Source organism: Myotis lucifugus, unplaced genomic scaffold (assembly GCF_000147115.1).
Source record: "Myotis lucifugus unplaced genomic scaffold, Myoluc2.0 scaffold_7, whole genome shotgun sequence".
Lineage (NCBI taxonomy): Eukaryota > Metazoa > Chordata > Mammalia > Chiroptera > Vespertilionidae > Myotis > Myotis lucifugus.
Window position 1 is genome coordinate 13746848 of NW_005871055.1, and position 24918 is coordinate 13771765.

The 24918-nt window shown below is 39.7% G+C and overlaps 1 protein-coding gene and 1 pseudogene across 1 annotated transcript in view; both read left to right on the forward strand.

Moving 5' to 3' along the window:
- LRRC63 (leucine rich repeat containing 63) overlaps positions 1-24918 on the forward strand; it is a 110207-nt gene that overhangs the window by 25261 nt on the left and 60028 nt on the right. Inside the window, exons 5-6 of the mRNA XM_006083647.1 lie at positions 401-499; positions 18953-19089. Coding sequence (XP_006083709.1) covers positions 401-499; positions 18953-19089 — 236 coding nt within the window. The remainder of the gene's footprint in view (positions 1-400; positions 500-18952; positions 19090-24918) is intronic.
- LOC102417340 lies at positions 5961-14822 on the forward strand (annotated as a pseudogene).

Consider the following 24918-nt stretch of genomic DNA (forward strand, 5'->3'; position numbering starts at 1 on the left):
CAGGCTAGAAGGGGTAAATGGGAGGGTGGGGGTGGGAAGGGAGGCGATACATGTTATACTTTAAACAATAAAGATAAATTTAAAAAATAAAATATATTTCAATATGTAGTGAACACTCAAAATGTTTGCTCATTATTAAATGATTTCCTGTCACACACATGTCCCTATAATTACTGAATACATAAATAGTTACTAGTATTTCTATCTGATTTCTAACTCTTACATATTTAAGAAATTATTATCATGACAGACTAAAATGAATGAGTGGGAAATGAGTATAGGCTTGTTAGTGTATTGTGTCAACCATTGTAATTCAGAATATGTGATTTTTAAAAATCTTGTATAAAATATTTTATGTATTGTTAATAATTAACCTCTTATCTCTGTTCACTTTTTTTAGGGCTTTTTTATCCCGAATTGTCCAGACTTAACACCTTTGGCTTACCAATTGATATATCTTAACCTATCATTTAATGATATCTCTTCATTTCCCACAGAAGTAAGTCCATTTTTATTATTGTATAAACTTTAATAAATTTATTATGAATAATAATTATTATAATAAATAGACACATGATTTACTTGAGTTACTATGAAGTAAATATATTTTGGATTGCATCCCACAGGGCTTATTTTCAGAAGTACGAGAAGTACAGTACATCTTTCTTAGGAAGTCACATGACATAATTCACAAAGACTGTTATTATAGTCAGGCTCTTAAATATGTTCTCATAATTATACAATCTATGTAAAATAATTTATCTATTCTCCTCACTCTGAATAAAACCTAAAATGAACCTATTCATGTATTAATCAGAAGCTTTAAAAACACAGTTTAGTGACCAGGTAATATGATACTATAACAAGTTTTAGTTATTATGGGGCAGAATAGGATACTCTGCATAGTAAAACATATGTAGAACTAGAGGCCTGCTGCACAAAAATGTGTGCACTTGGGGGGGAGGGGTCCCTCAGCCCAGCCTGTGCCCTTTCGCAGTCTGGGACCCCTCAGGGAATAACCACCTGCTGGCTTAGGCCCACTCCATGGGGGATTGGGCCTAAGCTGACAGTCAGACATCCCTCTGGTAGTCCAGGAGCCCTCAGGGGATGTTCACTTGCCAGCAGGGAGCAGGTCTAAGCTGGTCGGACATCCTTAGTGCTGCTGAGGAGGCAGGAGGGGCTCCCACCACCACCGCTGTACTGGCAGGTGTCAGCTTGGCTTGTGGCTGAGCAGAGCTACCCCTGTGGGAGCGCACTGACCACCAGGGGGCAGCTCCTGCATTGAGCGTCTGCCCCCTGGTGGTCCGGGGTGTTTCATAGTGACCAGTCATTCCCAGTCGTTCTGCTGTTAGGGTCAATTTGCATATTACCTTTTTATTATATAGGATTTAGGCCTGGTGCATGAGTGGGGGCCTGCTAGTTTGCCCTGAAGGGTTTCTCGGATCAGGGTGGGGGTCCCGCTGGGGTGCCTGGGCCAGCCTGGGAGAGGGGCTGATGGCTTTTTGCAGGCTGGCCATGGCCCCCAGCCACCTAAGCTCCCAGTGGAGGCTGGCTGGAATCAGGTATCTGGGATTTATTTAGCTTCTATAATTGAACTTGTTGCCTTGAGCGAGCCACAGCTGGCCAGGGAAAGGCGGGAAAGCTTTGGCTTTCCTTCCATTCATCAGGGGCAACCAGGCCTCCTGCTTTCTCCAGCTCCGTGGCTTCCAGCTGCCATCTTGGTTGGGTTAATTTGCAAATAGTCGCTCTGATTGGCTGGTGGGCATGGCTTGGGGCATAGCAGAAGTGTAGTCAATTTGCATGTTTCTCTTTTATTAAATTAGATAATCACATATGGGAATGAGCTAATGCATTGTCACTTATTTTATTTTATACTATTTTTTTAGGTTTTGACATTTTTAAACTTTTATTATTGAGAGTATTACAATATCTCTCCCCCCCCCCCCATTGCTCACCTGCACCCAGTTCCCACCCTGCCCCAGGCCTTCACCATGCTATTGTCTGTGTCCATAGGTAATGCATAACCTATATAATAAAGAGGTAATATGCAAATTGACCGTCACACCCTCACACAAGATTGCCACCTCCATGTGGTCACAAGATGGACGTGCCCATGTCATCAAGAGATGGCTGCCCCATGTCATCACAAGATGGGCACCCCCATGTGGTCACAAGATGGCCATGCCCATGTCATCACAAGATGGCCGTCACAAGATGGCCAGTAGGGAAGGGCAGTTGTGGGAAATCAGGCCAGCAGGGTAGGGCAGTTAGGGGTCACCAGGCCAGCAGGGGAGGAAAGTTGGGGGAAACCAGGCCAGCTAGGGAGGGCAGTTGGGGGGGACCAGGCTGGCAGGGGAAGGCAGTTGGGGGCAATCAGGCTGGCAGGGGAGCAGTTAGGCATGGATCAGGCTGGCAGGGGAGTGGTTAGGGGGTGATCAGGCTGGCAGGCAGGTGAGCGGTTGGGAGCCAGCAATCCCAGACCGTGAGAGGGATGTCCAACTGCCGGTTTAGGCCCAATCTCAGTGGGATCGGGCCTAAACCAGCGGTCGGACATTTCCTGAGGGGTCTCAGGTTGGAGAGGGTGCAGGCTGGGCTGAGGGACACCCCCCTCCAAATGCACGACTTTCATGCACTGGGCCTCTAGTATGCATATAAGTTCTGCTGTTAATCTCTTCCTGCTACCCCTCCCCACTTCCCTCTGAGATTCATTGGTCTGTTTCATGTTTTCATGTCTCTGGTTCTATTTTATTCATCAGTGTATTTTGTTCATTAGATTTTTTGTTCATTTATTTTACTTTTTAAATTTAATTGTTGATAGATATGCATTTATTGCCATTTTATTATTCATATTTTTTACCTTTTCTTCTTCTTCTTCCTCTTCCTCTTCCTCTTCCCCTTCTTTTTCTTCTTCTTCTTCTTCTTCTTCTTCTTCTTCTTCTTCTTCTTCTTCTTCTTCTTCTTCTTCTTCTCCTTCAAGAATACCCTTCAACATTTCATGTAATACTGGCTTGGTTGTGATGAACTCCTCTAGCTTTTCCTTATCTGGGAAGCTCTTTATCTGACTTTCAATTCTAAATGATAACCTTGCTGGATAGGGTAAACTTGGTTATAGGTCCTTGCTTTTCATCACTGAATATTTCTTGCAAAGCTTCTGTTGAGAAATCAGCTGGCAGTTGTATTGGCACTCCCTTGTAGGTAACTAACTGCTTTTCTCTTGCTGCTTTTAAGATTATCTCTTTGTTTTGAACTTTTGGCATTTTAATTATGATTTGTCTTGGTGTGGGCCTCTTTGGGTTCATGTTGTTTGGGATTCTGTGCTTCCTGGACTTGTATGTCTAGTTCTTTCACCAGGTAAGGGAAGTTTTCTGTCATTTTTTCAAATAGTTATTTGATATCTTGCTTCCTCTCTTCTCCATCCGGTATCCCCATGATGCAAATGCTGGTACACTTGAAGTTGTCCCAAAGGCTCCTTACACCATCTTCATATTTTTGGATTATTTTTTCTTTTTGCTGTTCTTATTGGGTATTTTTTTTGCTTACTTATATTCCAAATCTTGATTCTCAACTCTACTATTGATCCCCTGTAAATTATTCCTTATTTCAGTTAGTGTATCCTTCATTTCTGACTTGTCTTTTTTTATGTTGATGTTCTCTGTAAGTTCCCTAAAGTTCTCATTAGGTTCCTTGAGCATATTTATAACATTGTTTTGAACTCAGTATCTAGTAGTTTTCTTGCTTCCATTTCATTTAGTTCTTTTTCTGGAGATATTTCCTGTTCTTTCATTCGTGACATATTTCTTTGTATCTGCATTTTGGCTGTGTTTGTTTTTATGTATTATGTAGATCTACTATGTCTCCTGGAGTTAGTAGAGTGGCCTTGTGTAGCAGGTGTCCTGTGGGGCCCAGTGGCTCCACCTCCCCAGTCACCTGAGCTGGGCACTCCATGTGTGCCCCTGTGAGAGTTATGTACACTGTCCGATTATACTTGAGCCTTGATGTATGTTGGCATCCTGGGAGGAGTTGGCCTCCAAGCCAATTGGATGTGAGGACCACCTGTGATTATAGTAGGAGAGCTGCTGTGCAGGAGCCAACCCTATGGAGCAGGACTTGCTTCATTAGGACTTTGGTGCTCACTGAGTCTGCCACTTGCTTGTGTCACTCGTGGAGGTGGTAGGATTGTAATCCTGTATGGTTGAAGCTGACTACCAGGTGTACTGGCTCTGGGACCTCCCAGGAGATGCAAAGTCAGCCTCTACCTGTGCCCTGTCTGAGGCCACCCAGCATGAGCTACAAAGCAATCTGCAGATGGCTGCTACTTGTGTTGAGCTTGGAGGTGCCAGGGAGAGGCCAAGCTATGAACTAGGGTGGGCTGCCCTAGTGTCAGGCCTGGAGCCCCTTATCGAGGGGTACGAGGCACACTGATGCCAGGTGCTGCTTTTTTGAGAGATTTTAGGAAATTAAAATGAGAGAAGAGAGGCCAGTTGTATGGAAAAGCCACTGGAAATGGCTTGGATGAATCTGAAAGTAAGGAGGGGTAGGGTCTCAGGGAATCACTGAACAAGTCAAAAACAAGTCAAAAAGTATGAGCCAGATTGATGGAGATTCAGATATGGCACAGCTTGTCAGCTCTGTGGCAGGGAGGGTTCAGCAAAGGAACAATTGCCTCTGCCAGAGCTTCTGTCTGGGAGAAAGCTGTCCCTCCAGCTCTTTCCGATTTCAGACAATTTAGTTCCTCTGTGAGTGGCCAGGATTTCTTTCAATCTGCTGCCCTAGTGCTGGAGCTCAGAGGGAGTGAGTCCATGCATGGGTCCTTTAAGAGGAACTGCCTGGGACTCCAGCAGTCTCTGTGTCACTCATCCACAATCCCTGCTGGTTTTTACAGTCAGAAGTTGTGGAGACTTCTCTTCGTGGCTCTGGGACCCTGGGTTGGGGGCTTCGTGTGGGGCAGAGACCCCTCACTCCTCAGGGAAACCTCCACAGCCAAAATATCCCTCCTGATTTTAAACCACCACACATAAATGTGGGACCAGCCAGTTCTGTGATTCCCCCCATGCACCTCTGCTCCTCCTACTGGTCTTGATGTACTTCTTCTTTAATTCCGTAGCTGTAGTACTTCCATTCAGCTAGATTTCAGGTGGTTCTGAATTATTGCGGGGGGCTGGGGTCTCTTCTGTGTGTCCTACATGGAGAGAGAGATGTGAACTGGTTCGTATAAGTTAGAAGGCACTTTTGGGATTAAAGAAAAATGAATTGGACATACACAAAATTAGATTAAAAGCTTGGGCTGGGTGTGGTGTCTGCCCTCTCATGGAGGGACAGACAGAGAGAGCACGCCAGCACCGGAAGCAGTTAATTATATACTCAAATTACAGGAAGTTACATCACATCTGGGTGGGCCTTGAATTCCTGGCAACATCATGAGATCCATCCCCTTAACACTGGGCGGGAAAGTCAGACTGAGTGGTGTCCAATCTCTTGACTGGGTTCACCCTCAGGGCATGGCTTTGCCTTCACTCTGGGTTTCAGCCGATAATATTGAACCGAGTGTTTACTAACAGCCCTCAGCACCTCCCCCTTTTCTATATTTAAGCAACTAAAATTAAAAGTAAAACTTAACATCAAGATCAAGGCTTTGACTAAATAAAACTAATAACAAATCAATATCAATGCAAACACAATAATAGAGAAATCAAACTACAGCTATGTTAATATTTTTAGCTACTGAGTGAAGAGTCTCTTTTGCTGCTGGTGTATATTTACTCAAAGTCCTTAGAGTTGACTGTGCAATGTCTTATAGAAGACTGGCAGCTAACCAATGTCAGCATGGCCAGAAACATGGTTGAGGTAGTAAATTTTGCTTTCTGCCGGCTTTAGTCGTTAACTTCTTCTTCCGCATCGCTGTCAACAGGGCAACTCTCAGTCCCTTGAACAATGGGGCAAGCAGCTTCTCTGGGTCCATCATGGCGATGCACGTAATGCTCTGGCATCCAGATTGGCTGCACTGTTCCTTCTGGAAAGATACAAAATACAGCCTCTTCCCCACATTATTATTGAATCTGATAAAACTGTTGTCTGGTATTTGCCTTCTTCAGCGAGGCTAACTTGGCTGAGGCTATTGTACAGGAGGCCTGTTGCCTTTCAGCTGCTGTACAACCCTCTGCATCACGATTCAAAAAATTTAAAATATAAATCAAAAATTTTTAAAATAAAAATCATGACTGAGTTTGCATTTGAGGTGACACATAACATCTGTCTCCCCCTTTTTGTTTTAATAATTGCATTTTAATAGGACGATTGGCTTACTTCATAATAGCTTGAGAATCATAAGTGATACTAGTTTTATGATAAATTTAATATTGCTGACAAAAATACTGAAAACAGAATTAGCGTACGTGAATCTATTGTCTGTTTTTAGCTTTAAGGGAGGTCCTAGTACCGTAAAGGCAATAATTAATTTTGTGCTAGGCACTCTTCCCTGTTACTTTTCCTTAATAAATCTTGATAAGTGAAAGCTGCTTGAAGGTTTTGAGTTATTTTAAGACTCTTCAATCCACATCTGCAGACTAGAAGTAAACATAAGAAAACAACAATGAGGCAAACAACAGTGGTTATGCTGAGAGGTAAATGCAAGGATATCCAGTGGAAGGGGTTAAATTCTTTTAAGTCCTCTTTAAATTGTTGCCAGGCATTCAAGGAATTGGTTTGTAAGTTTGCCTTGGACAACTGTACAATATGCTGTTGTAATTCTAAAATATCAAGGGTTGTGTTACCTTGACCCCAAGCACCAAGAAGATGATTTTTTTTTATTGATTCCCAAGGGTGCAGGGTACTATTATAGGGAACAGGGGTAACACAAATCTGGGAAAAATTATAATGACACTGCAGAGATATTCTTTGCTCTAGGCCATGGATTTTATCACCCATCCACAGGACTGTAGACTTTAATGCTGACAATTCAATTTCAAACTGGTTGTCAATTCTTTTTTGTATAGACAAGGTCTTAGTTACATTTTCTTTGACCTGTTGTATGAAATGAGAGGTCTGAACAGTCTGTACCATAGATGAAACAGCAATGCCCACAGAAGTAAGTAACGTTACGAGGGCAAAGATTCCTGCAATTAACATTCCAAGAAATCTTTTTTGTCTTTTTAAGATTTTTACTAGATCATGCAACAGCTGGTAGGTTTGATGAGATTCCCAAGGCTCAGTTAGGTTAGTGGGAACCCAAGCAAAAGCTGGTTGTTTTAAAATAATGAGGGAGTTCTTTTGAAAAGTAGAATTAATACAATGGGATAAAGTGCAACCTGTGCATGACACCTCATACAGATGGCTTGTAACATTAAGATGCATCTGAATGGGGCCTGATAGGAGCACAAATGGATCAAACATACAGGCAGTAGCAAATACTGTCTTATTGAGAGTTTCTCGTAAAGCAGAAATGGAATTATTTGAGCTATAATTAAAACTATACCATTTAATAGGTGCAAGTGCAGCAGCCAATTTCCACTGCATATTTTGTAGGGGCCAATTGTCATGTTGCAATTGAGGCCAACAAATTCTCCTCCATGCCATGAGATGGAGTGATTTTCTTCAACATAGAGATAGGATGCATTCCCTTTCCATTTTAGGGTGTGATTGTTACTATACAGAGACCCATAAGGGCTCCAGTCTTTAAAGAAAAATGGTTATTAAGTTTGCTGGTGGTAGGATAATTACTATAACAGTCTTGCCAATTAACTTCTTCCTCAGTGGGGTACCATTCATAAGACCTTTTACATAATGGCTTAGTGAGGGGGTGTCTTAGCACACTTACATTTTCTGCACCTTTCCCCGGAGCAAGTAGAGATAATAAATGTATTTGAGCTTTTTCTTCCCCATCCTTAGGGGTCCAGGCTGGCCAAAAACCTCTCTTTAATTTTACACACAAGGGAGCAGTGGTTTGATTTATAGTCATACAAAAGGGAAGCTGGGGGGCAACACCTGTGTAAATTATACCTTGCCCATATGCTTCCTTGCCCCACCTGTGGTCCTCCTGGATGACCAAGATTTTTTAGTATCATTGGTGACTATATTAGGTGGAGGATCAACCCACGTAAGGGGTCTTACCCATGGTGGGTCAGGAACATACTCCAAAATACCTCCCCTTTGCCCCTGGTAGCATTACTGTACAGCTGATTACTGCTAACAATGCAAGAAGGATGTTCTCAGGTGTTCCTGGGCTCCAGGTCACTTCTGGGCTCTTTGTTGTCCACTTCGTCCTCTTCCCACTTCTTATCTTCAGTGGGCTGCTTGGGATCATTGCTATCTGTGGGTCGGGTGGTTGATTACCTACAGCTGTAAGGCGTGGCTCCAGGTGCAGACTCCTCTTTAAATTGGCCAGTTCCTCTCTCAGATGCATGTTGAAGTTAATATTTCTTGCAGGAATCCACACGAGCTTTGAGAAATTTTCTGGAAATATATAAACATACCCTTGACCAAATGTTAAGAGGGAATTTCTATAAATTAAACTTGAGATCCTTTCATTTAACCAGACCATTTTCCTTTTAGCCCATTTTAATACCAGTGAAAACAGGTGTCCTGCCATAGGCATTACAAGTGAAAATCAATTATAAAGTAACAATTTTAAAATAATTTAGGCTTAATGTAATATTCTTGCAGGAAATCATTCTATTATTCCCCTATATTGTATTAAAAAAATATAAAGAGGCTTTTGAAAAATTTTTAATGCAGTCTTGATAACTTTAGATTTAATTTTTTGTATAAAGATATGACTGCTTTGGATTCATATTTTGTTAAGCAATTTTTGAACCATCAATAAAAATTTTAATTAATACTTCAGGAACAGTTTCCTGTATAGTACCATTAAATTTTCTTGAGTATTCATTCATTTCAATTAGCCAATTTAAATTAATTTGAAATAAAGCTTATTATTTTAATTTTACTTGTTCTAAGTTAAGGACAGTAAATAACCTTAATTGGATTACTGCTATTAGTTCCTTTAAATACTTTTACATAAGCTATTTAACTTTTGTTTAGGGAGGGAAAATATAAATCATTAACTTTTATTGTCCTCAGTTAAAGGAAGGCAGGGTTTTCTAGATGACTTCAAACCCCTTGGCATTTATATTTTTTTTAGATAGTTGTACATGTGAGTCAAGAAATTAGAAAAATGACTTTGTGGGTCTGTGCATACACTTAATAATAACTTTTTATGACATTCAAGGCATATATATTTAAATAAAACTTTGCTATTAATTAATTAATTTCTCCTTTTATTTATTTATTTGTCAGAATTTCCTCATACAATCCCAAGTATATTGTATTGGTCTAATTTAGTTATTTCTTTTTTTGGGAGAAGGAATAAATCCTTTTGTACTACCTCAGGGCCCTTTGAGGTGCACAAAATCTGTCCTTCAGTTATATTCTTGAAGTATTACATTCGGAAAAACCGTCAAATATATATCCAATTCAAAAATTATTAAAAACTTAGACCAGTTTTAACATTAAAGGATTTGGTCTTGACCATACAATTAATTACTTTTAATCTGGTCATTGAATTTTTGCCGGAAGCCGGTCCATCCTTGCTGCTTGACACAGTCGCTGCAGGGAAGAAACATCTATACAGCATATGTTTCAAGGGACCTGGCATATATGGCACACTGTTCTTAGTATGTTTGCTCCCCTTTTGGCACTATGTGTTTTAACCAAGGTCACCTCTCCGAGAAAGGTTGTTTCCCCAGGTAGGGATTTTTCCCTGAAGTTAGGGAGGGAATAAAACCCCTTAACTACGTGCCAGGTGGGTAGTTAATCACTTTAACTACGAACAATCACGCTTAAGCTACATAATCTTTACTCCCTGGAATGGAGATAAGAAACGCCCTAACCTTTGGAATAGAAATTGATAGGATTAAAATCAACTGGTATAAATACAGATGTAACAAGACAATAAAACACAGAACCTGGCTGGAGATCCTGGATAGAACCAGGCAAGAGAACCCAACCATGATGATCAATTGAATGCTGCCTGCCTGTCCTTCCTTCTTCTCTGACTCCATCCACACCTTTGGGAACCCCTGGACCTGCTGGGGCTCGACCCCAACAAATTTTCATATGTCAGAAAAAAAAAACTGCTGGGGAAAGCAGGCCTACTGCTCGTCCATTTTTTCACTGTACAGCTGTGGTCACCTTCAGAGAATTAAGACATATAATATTTAGTTTATGTAAATCACATTAAATAACTTTCCTTTAATATTCATGGTGACTGCTATTAATAATTAGATTTAATGTCTGAATAATATTCTTCACTTTACCCTGTACCTTTAAAGAATGATCCTATTTACAAGCTTTTTAAGAATTTGAGCTTCTATTGTCAGCTTCTATAAAAGTTGACTGGTTAAAACATTGGTCTGTCATATAACTGAAATTATGAGACCTGGATTATATTATAAAGCTAATTTATTAAGCAATAAGAATAAGCATCTTCACAGAAAAAATATAGTAAGTAAATTCTCTGGGCAAGCATGTTTCTGTCCCATCCGCGTTTCCATCATAAAACTCTGCTTTAACTCCACCCCTGAAATTCCATTCTGCCTCAGTAAGCAGACATTCCTTTTGCGATTGGCTAGTTCAGAGGGAGGGGCGGGCCTTTGCTATTTCAAAATGGTGGCCCCCAGAAGAGTCAGCGGCCCCAGGCCACGCTGCATGGCAGGAAAATAAAAAAACGTCTTTCTTTGTTTAAAAAAGATAACTTGCTTATCATTACACTTGGTTAAATTACAGAATTAATCCTCCTTTCTAACTAGATTTAGCTTGAAAACTCACTAGAATTATATAACTCTTTAAATCGTAACTTTAATCCTAAACACTTTTTTACGGCGAGACAAAAATTCAGACATAATAATGACAGTACATTTTAAACGAACAAAATCTTATACTGCAGATATTTTACAAGTGAAATTCAGACCAATGCCTGCATCCTTGAGAAACTGCCGGTAGCCTTGGGACCTCAAGCCAGCGATTTAATATGCAAATTCTCCTCCATTGTCTTCCAGCCACTAGCCAAGATGGCGAGGCCCAGGTGGGATTTCAAAAAGGCATCTTTGTTTCTCTTTGGAAAAAAAAAACTGTTGAAATTCAGGCCATGAGCGCCAGCTGGCTTGGGGCGGGGGACCCAACTCCCCCAACCCCGCGGGAACCGCGGAGAAATACCAGGTGCGGTTTTTGAGTCAGGCACTTCCCCAGGCGGGGCAATGGCGCGCTCGCTTTCTCCCGAGAAAAACCCCAGCAATTAGCCGATTTACTGTTTCCAATTGAAACCAACGGCATGCTTCTAAAAGACCAGATTAAGCCCTAACCGGTTTGACTCAGTGGATAGAGCGCGGCCTGTGAACTCAAGGGTCCCAGGTTCGATTCCGGTCAAGGGCATGTACCTTGGTTGCGGGCACATCCCCAGTGTGGAGTGTGCAGGAGGCAGCTGATCGATGTTTCTCTCTCATCGATGTTTCTAACTCGCTATCCCTCTTCCTTCCTCTCTATAAAAAAAATCAATAAAATATATTTTTTAAAAATAAAAGACCAAATTAAGCCAAAAATAAAGCGATAATACACAGACAGCACACAGAACTCAAGAGGACACGCTGTAGCTTTTTTAAAGCTCAAATAGAGTGGAGAGACTCCTTCTGAGTCTCTTGATCTCCCCAGTTTTATACACCCAGTTAATAATATTTTGTAGCAATCCGCTCCCTACCTTGTTCCTATCTGTGGCGGCTGCGATCTCTGGAGCAATCCCTTTAAAATGCCTCACCTCCAACTTGCCCCATGATGGGACCCAGATATATGGGGGGTTGGGGGGGTGGGGGGAGGGGCTGGGGTCTCTTCTCCCTGTCCCGCAAGGAGAGAGAGACACGAACCGGTTCCTATAAGTTAGGAGGCGCTTTTGGGATTAAAGAAAAATGAATTGGCCCTAACCAGTTTGGCTCAGTGGATAGAGCATCGACCTGTGGACTGAAGGGTCCCAGGTTCGATTCCGGTCAAGCACATCCCCAGTAGGGGGGTGTGCAGGAGGCAGCTGATCAATGTTTCTCTCTCATCGATGTTTCTAACTCTCTATCCCTCTCCCTTCCTCTCTGTAAGAAATCAATAAAAATATATTTTAAAAAAAAGAAAGAAAAATGAATTGTACAGACACAAAATTAGATTAAAAGCTTGGGCTGGGTGTGGAGTCTGCCCTCTCATGGAGGGACAGACAGAGAGAGCGCACCAGCATCGGAAGCAGTTTATTATATACTGGAATTACAGGAAGTTACATCACATCTGGGTGGGCCTTGAATTCCTGGTGATATCATGAGATCCATCCCCTTAACACTGGGCGGGAAAGTCAGACTGAGTGGTGTCCAATCTCTTGACTGGGTCCACCCTCAGGGCACAGCTTTGCCTTCACTCTGAGTTTCAGCCGACAAAATTGAACCGAGTGTTTACTACTGCCCTCAGCACTGAATGATGGTTGTTCTGTATTTTAGTTGTTAATTTTGATGTGGTTGTGGGAGGAGGCAAGTATGGCATTTACTTACACTGCCATCTTCTCTAAAAGCCTCATTGTCATTTTAAATAAATGGGTCATTACAAGTAATTATGACAGATTATGCTCGCTGTGTCTTTATACAATTCTTTATTGGTCATTGGGTGATTGGTTGTTTTGTGAATTAACTTCCAGAATATTGACGTTTAGTGAATTGATTTTTTAGCAAATTGACTTCTTTTCTATTTAAAATACCATATAGAATTAAAAATGTATTTTCCATAATTTCTCTGTAATAATGTAATTTTACTTTCTCTACAAGTTTTTTTTTCTTTTCTAATATATAACAACTCTTATAAATTTGACTAGGACAAATTGACAAGAATTTCCAAGTAATATAGGGGTCTTTTTTCTTCAGGTTAATTTTAACTTTTTTTCTAAATAGTTGTAGATGAGGCCTTGTATCTGCCAAGCATACTCTATCCACTAAAAGAAGAATGAATAAATAAGCGCTCTTCAAATGTAAAATTTAAAGTGCCCACTTTTTAAAGGGATAGAAATCAATAGAACTTGCCATTAACATACAGATCTGTGTTATATAGCTACTAGAGGCCCAGTGCACAAAATTCGTGCACTGGGGAGTGGGGCAAATACTAGCCAAAGAGGCATTCAGCAGTCCAGGACCCCTCACTCCTTACCACTCACCTGCAGTGGAGGCGGGAGAGGCTCCCACCACTGCACTCTCCAGCCCTGAGCCCGGCTTCTGGCTGAGTGGTGCTCCCCCTGTGGGAGTTCACTAACCAACCACAATGGGGCAGCTCCTGTGTTGAGTGTCTGCCCCCTGGTGGTCAGTGTGCATCATAGTGACCTGTCATTCCACCATTTGGTCAATTTGCATATTAGGGCTTTATTATATAGGATAGATAAAATATTCCAACCAGGATGGTAATATCCAGGCTTAGAAGGGCTGTACTAAGGGTAGGCTAATGATAACTAGTTATCAGCATAGTGTAAACGCAATCAATAGAAGACCAGAGGCTGGCATAAATGTGGTGATTAAAATTGTTACAAGTTTCATGGAAAATTCAAGATGGTAGACTTAAGTAGAAGACAGAGTCTATTAAAATAGTTTTAGACACACAAAAAAGGTAGAAGCAGAAATGGTAAACAAGAATGTTAATATAACAAACTGTATAGATATATACTTCATCTCCTTTTCAAATCTCAGATTATTTAAAACACATAAACAGTAATAATTAATTATAATAATGTATAGTTGATCTTCGATTAGGAACAAGAAGGCTCACTGTGTGCTCAATATTGCTTGAATAATCTATTGCAAGGAGAATATTTTAACCCTGTGGAATTATCTTCTATTGAACATCAGCTAGATGGAGAAGAGAGAAGAATGGCAGAAGAAGGCATTATTAGTGAATACTATAGCACATTTTTATAGCAGCCTTCTGGAAAAATGGATGATAGTGGTTTTTCTCTATTCAAGTTATAAGCAATGCCTTGACAGTTTGGGTTTTACAACTAATCGTGTTTAACAGTCCAGCATATAAAAGGCTCAAGATCAATCTCATAAAGGAAAGGTCATTTGTATGCAATTATAGAAAACATTGGTTTACAGTTAAAAAAAATTAGAAAAACAGTGGTTCAACTTTAATTCCCTCTTGACAGGTCTAGAATTAATATCAGATACATGCCGTGCACTTTTCTTGGCTCAATTACAACAGGAGATTATTCTATATTTGTTGTTAAGGGTGATCTTCCAGATTGTGAAACTGAACAACTGCAAATGTTAGGGTCCAACAGATGCATTGACCAAAACTTATTGGAGAAGAAAGAGTTAGTACAACTAAAAGAACAGAATCTAGAAAACAGATCTGGGATGAGTCTTAGAAGCAAATGATGAGTCAGGGATGTTAAAGATGAGGGAGATTTGCAGTGAGCTTTGGTACTAAGTCACCAACAAATTGATATGGAAGATGAAGAAGCAGATCTCTGCAGGGCTATTCAGCTCAGTATGTAAGGCAGTTGCAAAAATATATCTCAAGATATTCCACAGACATCAAGTCAGAAGACATCTTACTTCAAAAGAGCTATGGAAGAGAAGAGAAGGCTACTTTGAAAAGCAGCAGCAACAACAGCATTAGGAGCCACCAAGACAGCTTTCACACCAGCCATAAGTTTGGAAGCACTTGGCAGTGATCTTGGTGATGATATGAGTGAGGAAGACATGCTTCAGGTAGCTGTGACCAGGTCTTTAGAAACTGTTAGAAATAATTTCTTAACAGAAGAAAAATTAACACATTTTACAAAATCTCTAAAATATTTATACTTTCCAACATTATCTTGTGTGATTAAAGCAAAGAGTTCATTTTGATAATATGTAAGAGAACAATGTTCAACAGAGGAAATAACACTTTTAAGAGGTTTGCAAATTAAAAGGTGAGAACATGGCAAAATGCATCAGTTGTAGGAATAAATAATGACCCTTCAAATACTAGCCAAAGAGGCATTCAGCAATTACATTAATTTAAAATAATTTTCTAAATGTTCGTTTTTCATTTTTAGTGTTCAATATATAACATGTCTAAAATTGGGGCATTTTTCTTGAATCTTTTTGCAGACCAGCTAATAAGCTCTTGCCCCAGAACTTTCCCATACATTTGGTTTTCTTTTCCTCCCTTCTGTGTAGGTAATTTGGCTCACCTTTCATCACTTAATAGTTGCTTCTATGTCTCCTTTTAGGACAGTGTTTCTTCTCTATGTTGTGGATAGTAATGGTTCCAGAAGGATAAGTATTCTCCCTTCACCTATGTATTATGCACTTGGGTGTCTTCTCATGTTATTGTTTTTTATCACAATTTATCTGCTATCTTGTTATTATTTTTTTAAACTCTATTAAAAGATGGTAATCTTTCTTGAGATTTGCTTATTAAGCCCTCCAAGATGAGATCATCATTTCATAATTCTGGTGCATTCCTAAATTCTAAAATCATCTCTGCATAAGTATTTAAGAAAAAATTAGCATTTTTAAAAATAATAATGTATTGTTAGGTCTATAACATATATGGATGTAGTACGTATAGGTCTGTAACATATATGGATGTAGTACGTATAACAACTACAGTGCAAAAAGGAAGGAACAGGCAATAGAGCTATTTAGGAACATTTCCTTATCTCACTGGAATTAAGTTAATATAAATCTGAAGTATATTCTCATAAGTTAAGATATATATTACAACCCCTAAAACAATGGCTAAGAGAATAACTCAAAAGAATATGGTGAAAAGTTATTAAAGGAATTAAAATATTGTACTAGCAAATACTCATTTGATGCAAATGAAGGCAGTAAAAAAAGAACAAATGGAAAATTACATATAGAAAACTGTCTGTACTATATGTAAAATGGTGATTTAAATCCAGCATGCCAATAATAACATTAAATGTAAATACACCAAGCAATCCAAAGATACACTTAAGAGCAAAAGATACAAAGAGGTCAAAGGCAAAAATATGAAAAAATATAACATGCAAACAGCAACCATAAGAAAGCTGGAGTGACTGTACTAATATCAGATAAAATAAATTTTAAAACAAAATAAGTTACTAGAGATTAAAAAGGGGATTTTGTCAATCTATCAGGATAATATAATTATATATACATATATACACACATATACATACATACATACCTACCTGTGTACATGGCCATAGAATATAAAAACTGAAAGAATTGAATGAAAAAATTAGAATTTCAACAATAATACTTATAAATTTCAATGCCCCACTTTCAAAAATGCATAGAACACTAAGCAGAAGATTAACAAAGAAATAGAAGACGTGAACAACACTATAATCACTTAGACCTAACAGAAATCTATGGGACACTTCAACCAATAGCAGAATAATACATAATTCTCAAATTCACATAGAACATTTTCCAGGATAGACCATAAAGTAAGTCTCATACACTTAAAACAATTGAAAAATCACAGAAAATATATTTTTTGCCACAGTGAAATGTAATTAAAAATCAGTAACTGAAAGAAATTTGGAAATATATGAAAATTAAGCAACACATTATTAAATAACCAATGATTCAATTAAAAAATCAAAAGGGAAATTTGAAAGTACTTTAAGATGACTGCAAATGAAGAGACAACATACCAAAATTTATGGGATGCCTTTACACCAGTGCTCAGAGGGGAATTTATAGCTATAAATACTTTTATTTAAAAAAGAAAAATTAATAACCTAATATTCTATCTTAAGCCACTATAAAAACAAAGAGCAAACTAAACCTAAAGAAAGAATAAAGAAGGAAGTAATAAAAATGAGACAAAAATTTGTGAAATTAAGAATAGAAAAACAGAGAAAAATAAACGAAACCAAGAGTTGATACTTTAAGAAATCAACAAAATGGACTAACCTTCAATAGACTGACCAAGGAAAAAGAAGACCCAAATTACTAAAATTAAGGATGAAAGATGGAACATTACTACCAACCTCACAGAAATAAAAAAGATTTTAAGAGAATACTACATTTAACTGTAAACCAACCAACTAAATAACTTTGGTAAAATGGACACATACCTAGATAAACATAAGAATGGACTCAAGAAAAAATAGAAAATCTGAATGGCTCTATAAAAAGGGAAAAGTTCAATAGTAATTTAAAACTTTCCACAAAGTAAAGTCCAGGACCAGAAAGCTTCATTGGTGATTTTTACTATACATCTTAAGAAGAATTAACACCAATCCTTTACAAATTCTTCCAAAAAAATAGAAGAGAAGGAAAAAACCAATTCAAACTAGAAAACCAGTAATATGCTGATACCAAAACTGGACAAAGATATGGAAAAAACAAACTACAGAACAATATCTTTTATGAATATAGATGCAAAAATCCTCAACAAAATGCTAGCAAACATTTTACACCATGACCAAGTGATATTTATTCTAGGAATGCAAGGTTGGATAAACATACAAAAATCAATCAATGTGATACACCATTTTAACATAATAAAGGGGGAAAATTATGCAATTATCTCAATAGAGACAGAAACCAATTTACAAAATCCAACATCCTTTATGATAAAAATATTCAATATCTAGAAATAGAGGTGGATGTCTGAAAATTTATAAAGGATATCTACAAAAAACCACAGCTTATATCATATTTAATGGTGAAAGACTCAACGTTTTCCTCCTAAGATCAAGAACCAGATGAAGATGTATACTAGTACTCTTTCCAATTTGTATTTAACATTGTACGGGACTTTCTAGCCAAGGCAAGAAAGAGAAATAAAAAACATCCAGGTTTAAAAGGAAGTTAAGCTTTCTCTACTTGTAGATGGCATGGTCTTATATATAGAAATCCGAAGGGATTCACTAAAAAATATATTAGAATTGAGTTCAGCAAAGTTGTAGTGTACAAGATCAATATACAAAAATCAATTGTATTTCTACAAAATAGCAACAAACAATCCTGACAATAAAATAAGAAAGAAATTTTATTTACATGAAAAAGAGTAAAATACTTGGGAGCAAGTTTAACAAAAGTACAAAACTTATACTGTGAAAACTACAGAACATTGTTAAGTTAAAGGAAATGTATACTCAGATGACAAGACATCCTATATTCATGGATCTGAAGACAATATTTTTAAGATGGCACTGCTCTCAAATTGATCTTCAGATTTATTGCAATCCCTATGAAAATTACAACTGACCTATTTTATAGAATTTGAGAAGCTGGTCTGAGAGTTTATAAGGAAATTACTCCAAATAGCCAAAGCCATCTTGAAAAGGAAAAACAAACTTGGAGGATTTAACTTCTGATTGCAAGAATGAGCATGATCTATTCCACCAATTGTAGATTTTTATGATTATAAAAAGGTTTCCTTTAATGTTAAAGATAGCTAATGTAAGACCTTATTATGATTCACCAGAGGGCAAGAAATATATTAATCAAGCAAAGACCATAGGTTTAAATGGTATATTCTACTATTAAATTTCATATGAAAAATCAGTGTATATGAAACAAGCTGGTTATAATAGCTACCACCTCATTGATTACGAAGGTTAGTTACCTTATATTTCTGCAGATATCTCTTTCCTCACTTCTTCTTTGCATACTTGCTTCTTATGAAACCATAGGTTGATCAGATAAGATGACTTTCTCATTTAGAAAAGGACCATTCCTGAATCAAGGGATATGTGTACAGCACTATTTTACATATCATGCATAGTATGCTGATCAGTCATTTTGAAGGCTTCCAAAGGTATTAGATATATGCGATACAGACAATTAATATTACTGTACTGATTCTACTACATTAATTCAAAACATTTTTAAAATGGAATAGGAATTTGCATATTTTATTATTCTACTTATGTTTGTTTCTCTTTTCTGTTCCTCAGATATATTGTCTTAAACATTTACAAGTTCTGATCCTGAGAAATAATCCTATCAGAATAATCCCTTCTGATATTCAACAACTTAAGTTCCTTAGAGTTTTCAACATAGCCTTTAATTTGATTACGACTCTTCCTCTTGGGTAAGATTGATAATTTGATATTATAAATAGAAAATAAAGAGCTTATGACATAGAAAAGGATCAATTCCCCTTTTGAAAGCAGCTAGCAACTTTTCAGCTCTTTAATAATTCTTATTCTTTTCCAATTAGCTGACTTGTTTTTCATTGCTGTGTTAAAAATAATCCTACTAGCCAGATGCCAATTAACCTTTCTCGGCCTCAATTTCCTAATCTATGAACCAAGAAATTAGTCTTTATGATATTTAAGATCCTTTAAACTCTAATAGGAATGTTAATATTTGAGTTTAAAAGAGATGGCTTTTCCCCACGTATGAACTGGTAATTATTTAATTACTAATAAAATTTTTAAATAAAAACCTTTACCAAATGCCAAAACAAGATACCACTTCCAGTAAATGCTTAACAAATTGAATATAAGTTAAGGACAAAGGGATGGGGACTCTGAAATATTTGAACAGTATTTCTCAAAAGAAGATTCTTATAGTAATTAAGGAAGTGCATCAAAATTCATTTATAAAGTTCTTCATCTAGCAGTTTGTAATTAACAATCCAACAAATTCTACATTCATAAACCTTAAAACTATTTAGTCATTTAAAAGAATAAAAAGGTATGTAAAATATTATACTATTTCTGTATAAAAATGTAAAACTCACACATTATAAAAACACTAAGGCAGTAAGAAAATTGCATTATGGGAATTTTATTTCTGTTTGACTCACCTATATTTTTCCACAGTAACATAAATTGTATTTTCCCTGCCTTGATATTAGAATTAGCCATTTCTCTAAGAAAACCCTGATTTTGTTTTTATTAATCCTCATGCAAGGGTATGTTTTGATTGTTTTAGAGAGAGGGGAAGGGAGAGGGAGAGAAAGAAACATCAATTGGTTGCCTCCCACATGCACCTTGAGTGGGGATCGAACCCACAACCTGGGTGTGTGCCCTTTCCAGGAATCGAACCTGCAACCTTTGGCACATGGGATGACGCTCCAATCAACTGAGCCACACTGTCCAGGCCCTGTTTTCCTTTTATTGCAGAATGATCTTTAAAAACCAATACCTAAGTATTGAATGTCTCCATAGCTATTGAGATGACACTGTTTATAGACACTCGCAGTATACAGAGCTTAGTAATATATGTATTTAGAAATCTATGTATACACATATCTATAATTATTTATCTGTGTATATTTATTTATATACACACATATAGATACACACAACTATATATACACACATATGTACATATATGCATCTAAACAAATGAATACTGTATAATCTATAATAACAATTACATACTTTAAATAACCATAACTTATTTAAACAAAATGTAAAAATACCTAAAACAACTAAAAGTTTATCATAACTACATGGTCAACATTGTACATTGTTTAGAGATTAAGCAAACTAGTTTGAATTATTGGTTATAAACAAAAGTTTTAAGAAGCCCTCACACCTGTCAGAATGACTGTCATCAATAAATACACAAATGACAAGTGTTGGCAAGGATGTAGAGAAAAGGGAACCCTTGTGCACTGTTGTGGGAATGCAGATTGGTACAGCCACTATGGAAAACAGTATGAGGTTTCCTCAAAGAAATTAAAAATGGATCTGCCTTATGACCCAGTGATTCTACTTCTGGGGATTTATCTGAAGAAATCCAAAATACTAATTTGAAAGGATATATTCACCCCTATGTTCATTGCAGTGTTATTTACAACTAAAGGCCCGGTGTACAAAATTTGTGCAGGCGGGGGGTAAAGGGGTGTCCCTCAGCCCGGCCTGCACCCTCTCCAATCCGGGATCCCTCTCGAAACCCAGGACCGCTGGCTCCTAATTGCTTGCCTGCCTGTGGACCTGATCCCTAACTGCTCTCCCCTGCCGCCCTGATCCCCCTAACTTCTCTCCCCTGCTGGCCTGATCCCCCTAACTGCTCTCTCCTGCTGGCCTGATTCCCCCTAACTGCTCTCGCCTGCCAGCCTGATCACCCCTAACTGCTCTCTCTTACCGGCCTGATCCCGCCTAACTGCCTCTGCCTTGGCCCCAGCTTTGTCCTGAAGGATGTCTGGTCTAATTAGCATATTACCCTTTTATTAGTATAGATAGAGGCCTGGTGCATGGGTGGGGGCTGGCGGATCAGGGTGGGGGTCCGGGCAGTGCCAGCCTGAGCAAATGGGCAAGGGGCCTGGGTGGTTTGCAGGCTGGTCACGCCCCGAGTGGGGGTCCCCACTGGGGGCCAGTGCCAGCCTGAGCAAGGGGCCTGGAGGGGTTTGCAGGCCGGCCACATCCCATCAGGGTGGGGGTCCCTGCTGGGGGCATTGCCGGCCTGGGTGAGAGGTTGGGGAGTTTGCAGCTGGCCACACCCCTGATCGGGTGAAGAGCTGAGGGCCGTTTGCAAGCTGGCCATGCCCCCATTGGGGTGGGGGTCTCCGCTGGGGGCCATGGCCAGCCTGGATGAGGGGCTGATGTCCGTTTGCAGGCTGGGCATGCCCCCATCAGGGTAATGGTCCCCACTGGGGGTGGGGCATACCTGGGCAAGGGGCTGATGGCCATTTACATGCTGGCAACACCCCTGGCCATGTCAGGATGGATGTCTGGAATACATCTGGTCTAATTAGCATATTACCCTTATATTAGTATAGATAGCCAAGCTATGGAAGCAACCCAAGCGTCCATCAATAGACAAGTAGATAATATTCATATACAATGTAATATTACTCAGCCATAAAAAAAAATAATGAAATCTTACCATTTGCGACAGCATGGTAAGATTCAACCGAATACCTAGAGGGTATTATACTTAGTAAAATACGTCAGTCAGAAAAATACAAATACCATATGATTTCACTGATATGTGCAATCTAAAGAACAACATAAGGAAACAACATTGAAACAGATTCATAGACACAGAAAAAAAACTGGTGGTTGCCAGAGAAGAGGTGGTTGAGGGGCTGAGTGAAAGATGGCAGGGAGCTGGGGGGAATGAGTGAAAAAGATAAAGAGCCTGGCCCAGGAACAAAGAAGTAACTGGGTTGATTCCTGTCAGAGCATATGCCTGGGTTGTGGTCTTAATCCCCAGTAGGGGGCGTGCAGGAGGCAGCCAATCAATGATGTTTCTCTCTCAGTGATGTTTCTGTCTGTCTATTTCTCTCCCTTTCTCTCTCTCTAAAAATTAATAAAAACATTTTTCAAAGAAAAAGATGAAGTGATTAAGAAGTACAAATTAGTAGTTATAGAATAGTTCTAAGGATGTAAATACAGCATAAGGAATATAGTCAATAATCCTATCTAATAATAGCCAAAGATGGTAATTGACCGTACCTTTGCTACGCCTCACATGGGCTAATCAGCATGATATGCAAATTAACCGCCAACAAAGATGGCGGCTAATTTGCATACTGCAGGCAGGGCCGGTCAGCGCAAGCCGCCATCTGGGCCCCGTGTGTGGCCCTGGGCGGTGGGGCTTAGTGCTGCCTAAGCCCCGCCCCCAGCCGGGACCCCCATGTGCTGCCTAAGCCCCGCTGCCAGCTGGGACCCCATGGCAATCTGAGAGCAGGAAAGTGCGGCCTGCAGGCAGCCCCCAGGTGGGCCTACTCCTGGGTCACCATGGTGATCCCAGAGCAGGAAAGTGCAGCCTGCAGGCAGCACCCAGGTGGGCCTGCTCCTGGGTCACCATGGCGATCCCAGAGCAGGAAAGTGTGGCCTACAGGCAGCACCCAGGTGGGCCTGCTCCTGGGTCACCATGGCAATCCGAGAGCAGGAAAGTGCAGCCTGCAGGCAGCCCCCAAGTGGGCCTGCTCCTGGGTCACCATGGCAATTCCAGAACAGGAAAGTGCAGCGTACAGGCAGCACCCAGGAGGGCCTGCCCCCGGGTCTCCTCGGCGATCCAGCCATCCGTGAGCAGGAAAGTGCGGCCTGCAGGCAGCACCCCACCCTGGCCACAGCTCAAGGGAGAGAACAACATGCAGTGGAGGCCAGGAGCCTGAGAGATCAACACAGAGGCGTGCCTGATCCAAGCCTGCACGGTGTGGCTGGGGGCAGGCCCCCAGCAGACACACACACACACACACACACACACACACACACGGGACACCTGCTCCGATCCTCTGCTGCCAGACTGTGGCCATCAGTAGGACATCCACTGAGGGCTCCCAGACTGTGAGAGGGGCAGGCTGGGCTGAGGGAGCCCCACCCCCCAGTGCACGAATTTCGTGCACCAGGCCTCTAGTCTATAATAATAAAAGCGTAATATGCAATTCAACTGAATGGCTGAAGAGCAGAATGACCACCTGGATGACCATGCTATGATACGCACTGGCGCCAAGCTAGCCAAGGCAGGTGCAATGTGATTGGTCAGTGGGCCCCACCACCACCCCATGATCGCCCCAAAGGAGGCCCAGGCCACCTACTGGCGGGTGAGTGGGGCCTCCCTCTGTGGGGCAATCGATCGCAGGGCTCCCAGACTGCGAGAGGGTGCAGATCGGGCTGAGGGATACCCTCCCCTCACTGAGTGCATGAATTTTATGCACCAGGCCTCTAGTATTGTAATAACTATGAATAGTGCCAGATAGGTACTAGATTTATCAGGGTGGTCACTTAGTAAGTTGAACATTATTCAATAATGTTCAATCACTGGGTTGTACACCTGAAACTAATATAACATTTTATGCCAACAATAATTGAAAAAACATTATTAAAAAAAAGTTTTAAGGAGGTATTTTTCAAAAATATTAGTGTTTCTAAAATAAAGCAGTACAATTTTATTAAATGCCATTGGATATGTATGCATATCAAGGGATGATTGACAGCATATTGAAGCCAAGTATAAAAAACATAATTGGAATTATGGGAATAATAAAATTATAATTGTTGTGGGGATTAACTTTATTGAACCTCAGAGAAGACTTAGAGTAAGCTCTGACATAGGTAAAAATGTTCATTTGCAGAGCTGTTAAATGTAAACTCACACAGAGGAAACTTATACAGTGTGGGATGAGGTGCTTTGTATTTAAAGGTTATTGTCAGAACTCTAGCTTTCCAGTAAAGAAGACCCAACATAGAATGGCAGGACTAAGGGTGCTGTAACTGGGTAAAATTGAGTGAAATGCACTGAACCAATTATGTAGTTGGATCTCATTACTGTTACAAGCAATAGCACTGATATATTTTAAATATTATGTTTTTATTTTTGTAATTAATCCAGTAAATGTTTATGAAGTATTTATTGTGTGCTCCCTAGTTGATCACCACCTAAGAGGAAGGCAGACAATTGCACACAATTACAGAAAGTAAAATAATGGAGATGCACTATGTAAAATTCCAAACAGTGGCATGTAACTCAATCTGGATAGTCAGAGTTGGCTCCCTGGAAGAGATGACATTTGATCCAAATGTAACTGAGTGTGAATGAGCCACATTAATAGTGAGAAGGAGCAAGAGGTGATTATCTTATCTAATAAAAGAGAAACATGCAAATTGACCATACCTCTGCTACACTAACAAGCCACACCCACAAGCCAATCAGGAGTGAGTATGCAAATAAACCCAACCAAGATGGTAGTGGCCACAGAGCTGGAGAAAACAGGAGGCTTGTGTTGCCCCTGGCAATGGAGGAAGCCAAGCTTCCTGCCTGCCCTGGCTGGCTGTGGGCTCTGCTCAAGGCTATAAAGTTTCAACTATAGAAGATAAATAAATCCCAGATACCTGCTTCCATGGCCAGCCTGAAAACTGCCATCAGCCCCTCACCCAAGATGGACACACGCTCATGGGGTGAGGGTCCCTACTGGGGGGAGATGCCAACCTGCAAACGGAACTAAGTCCCTCATGCA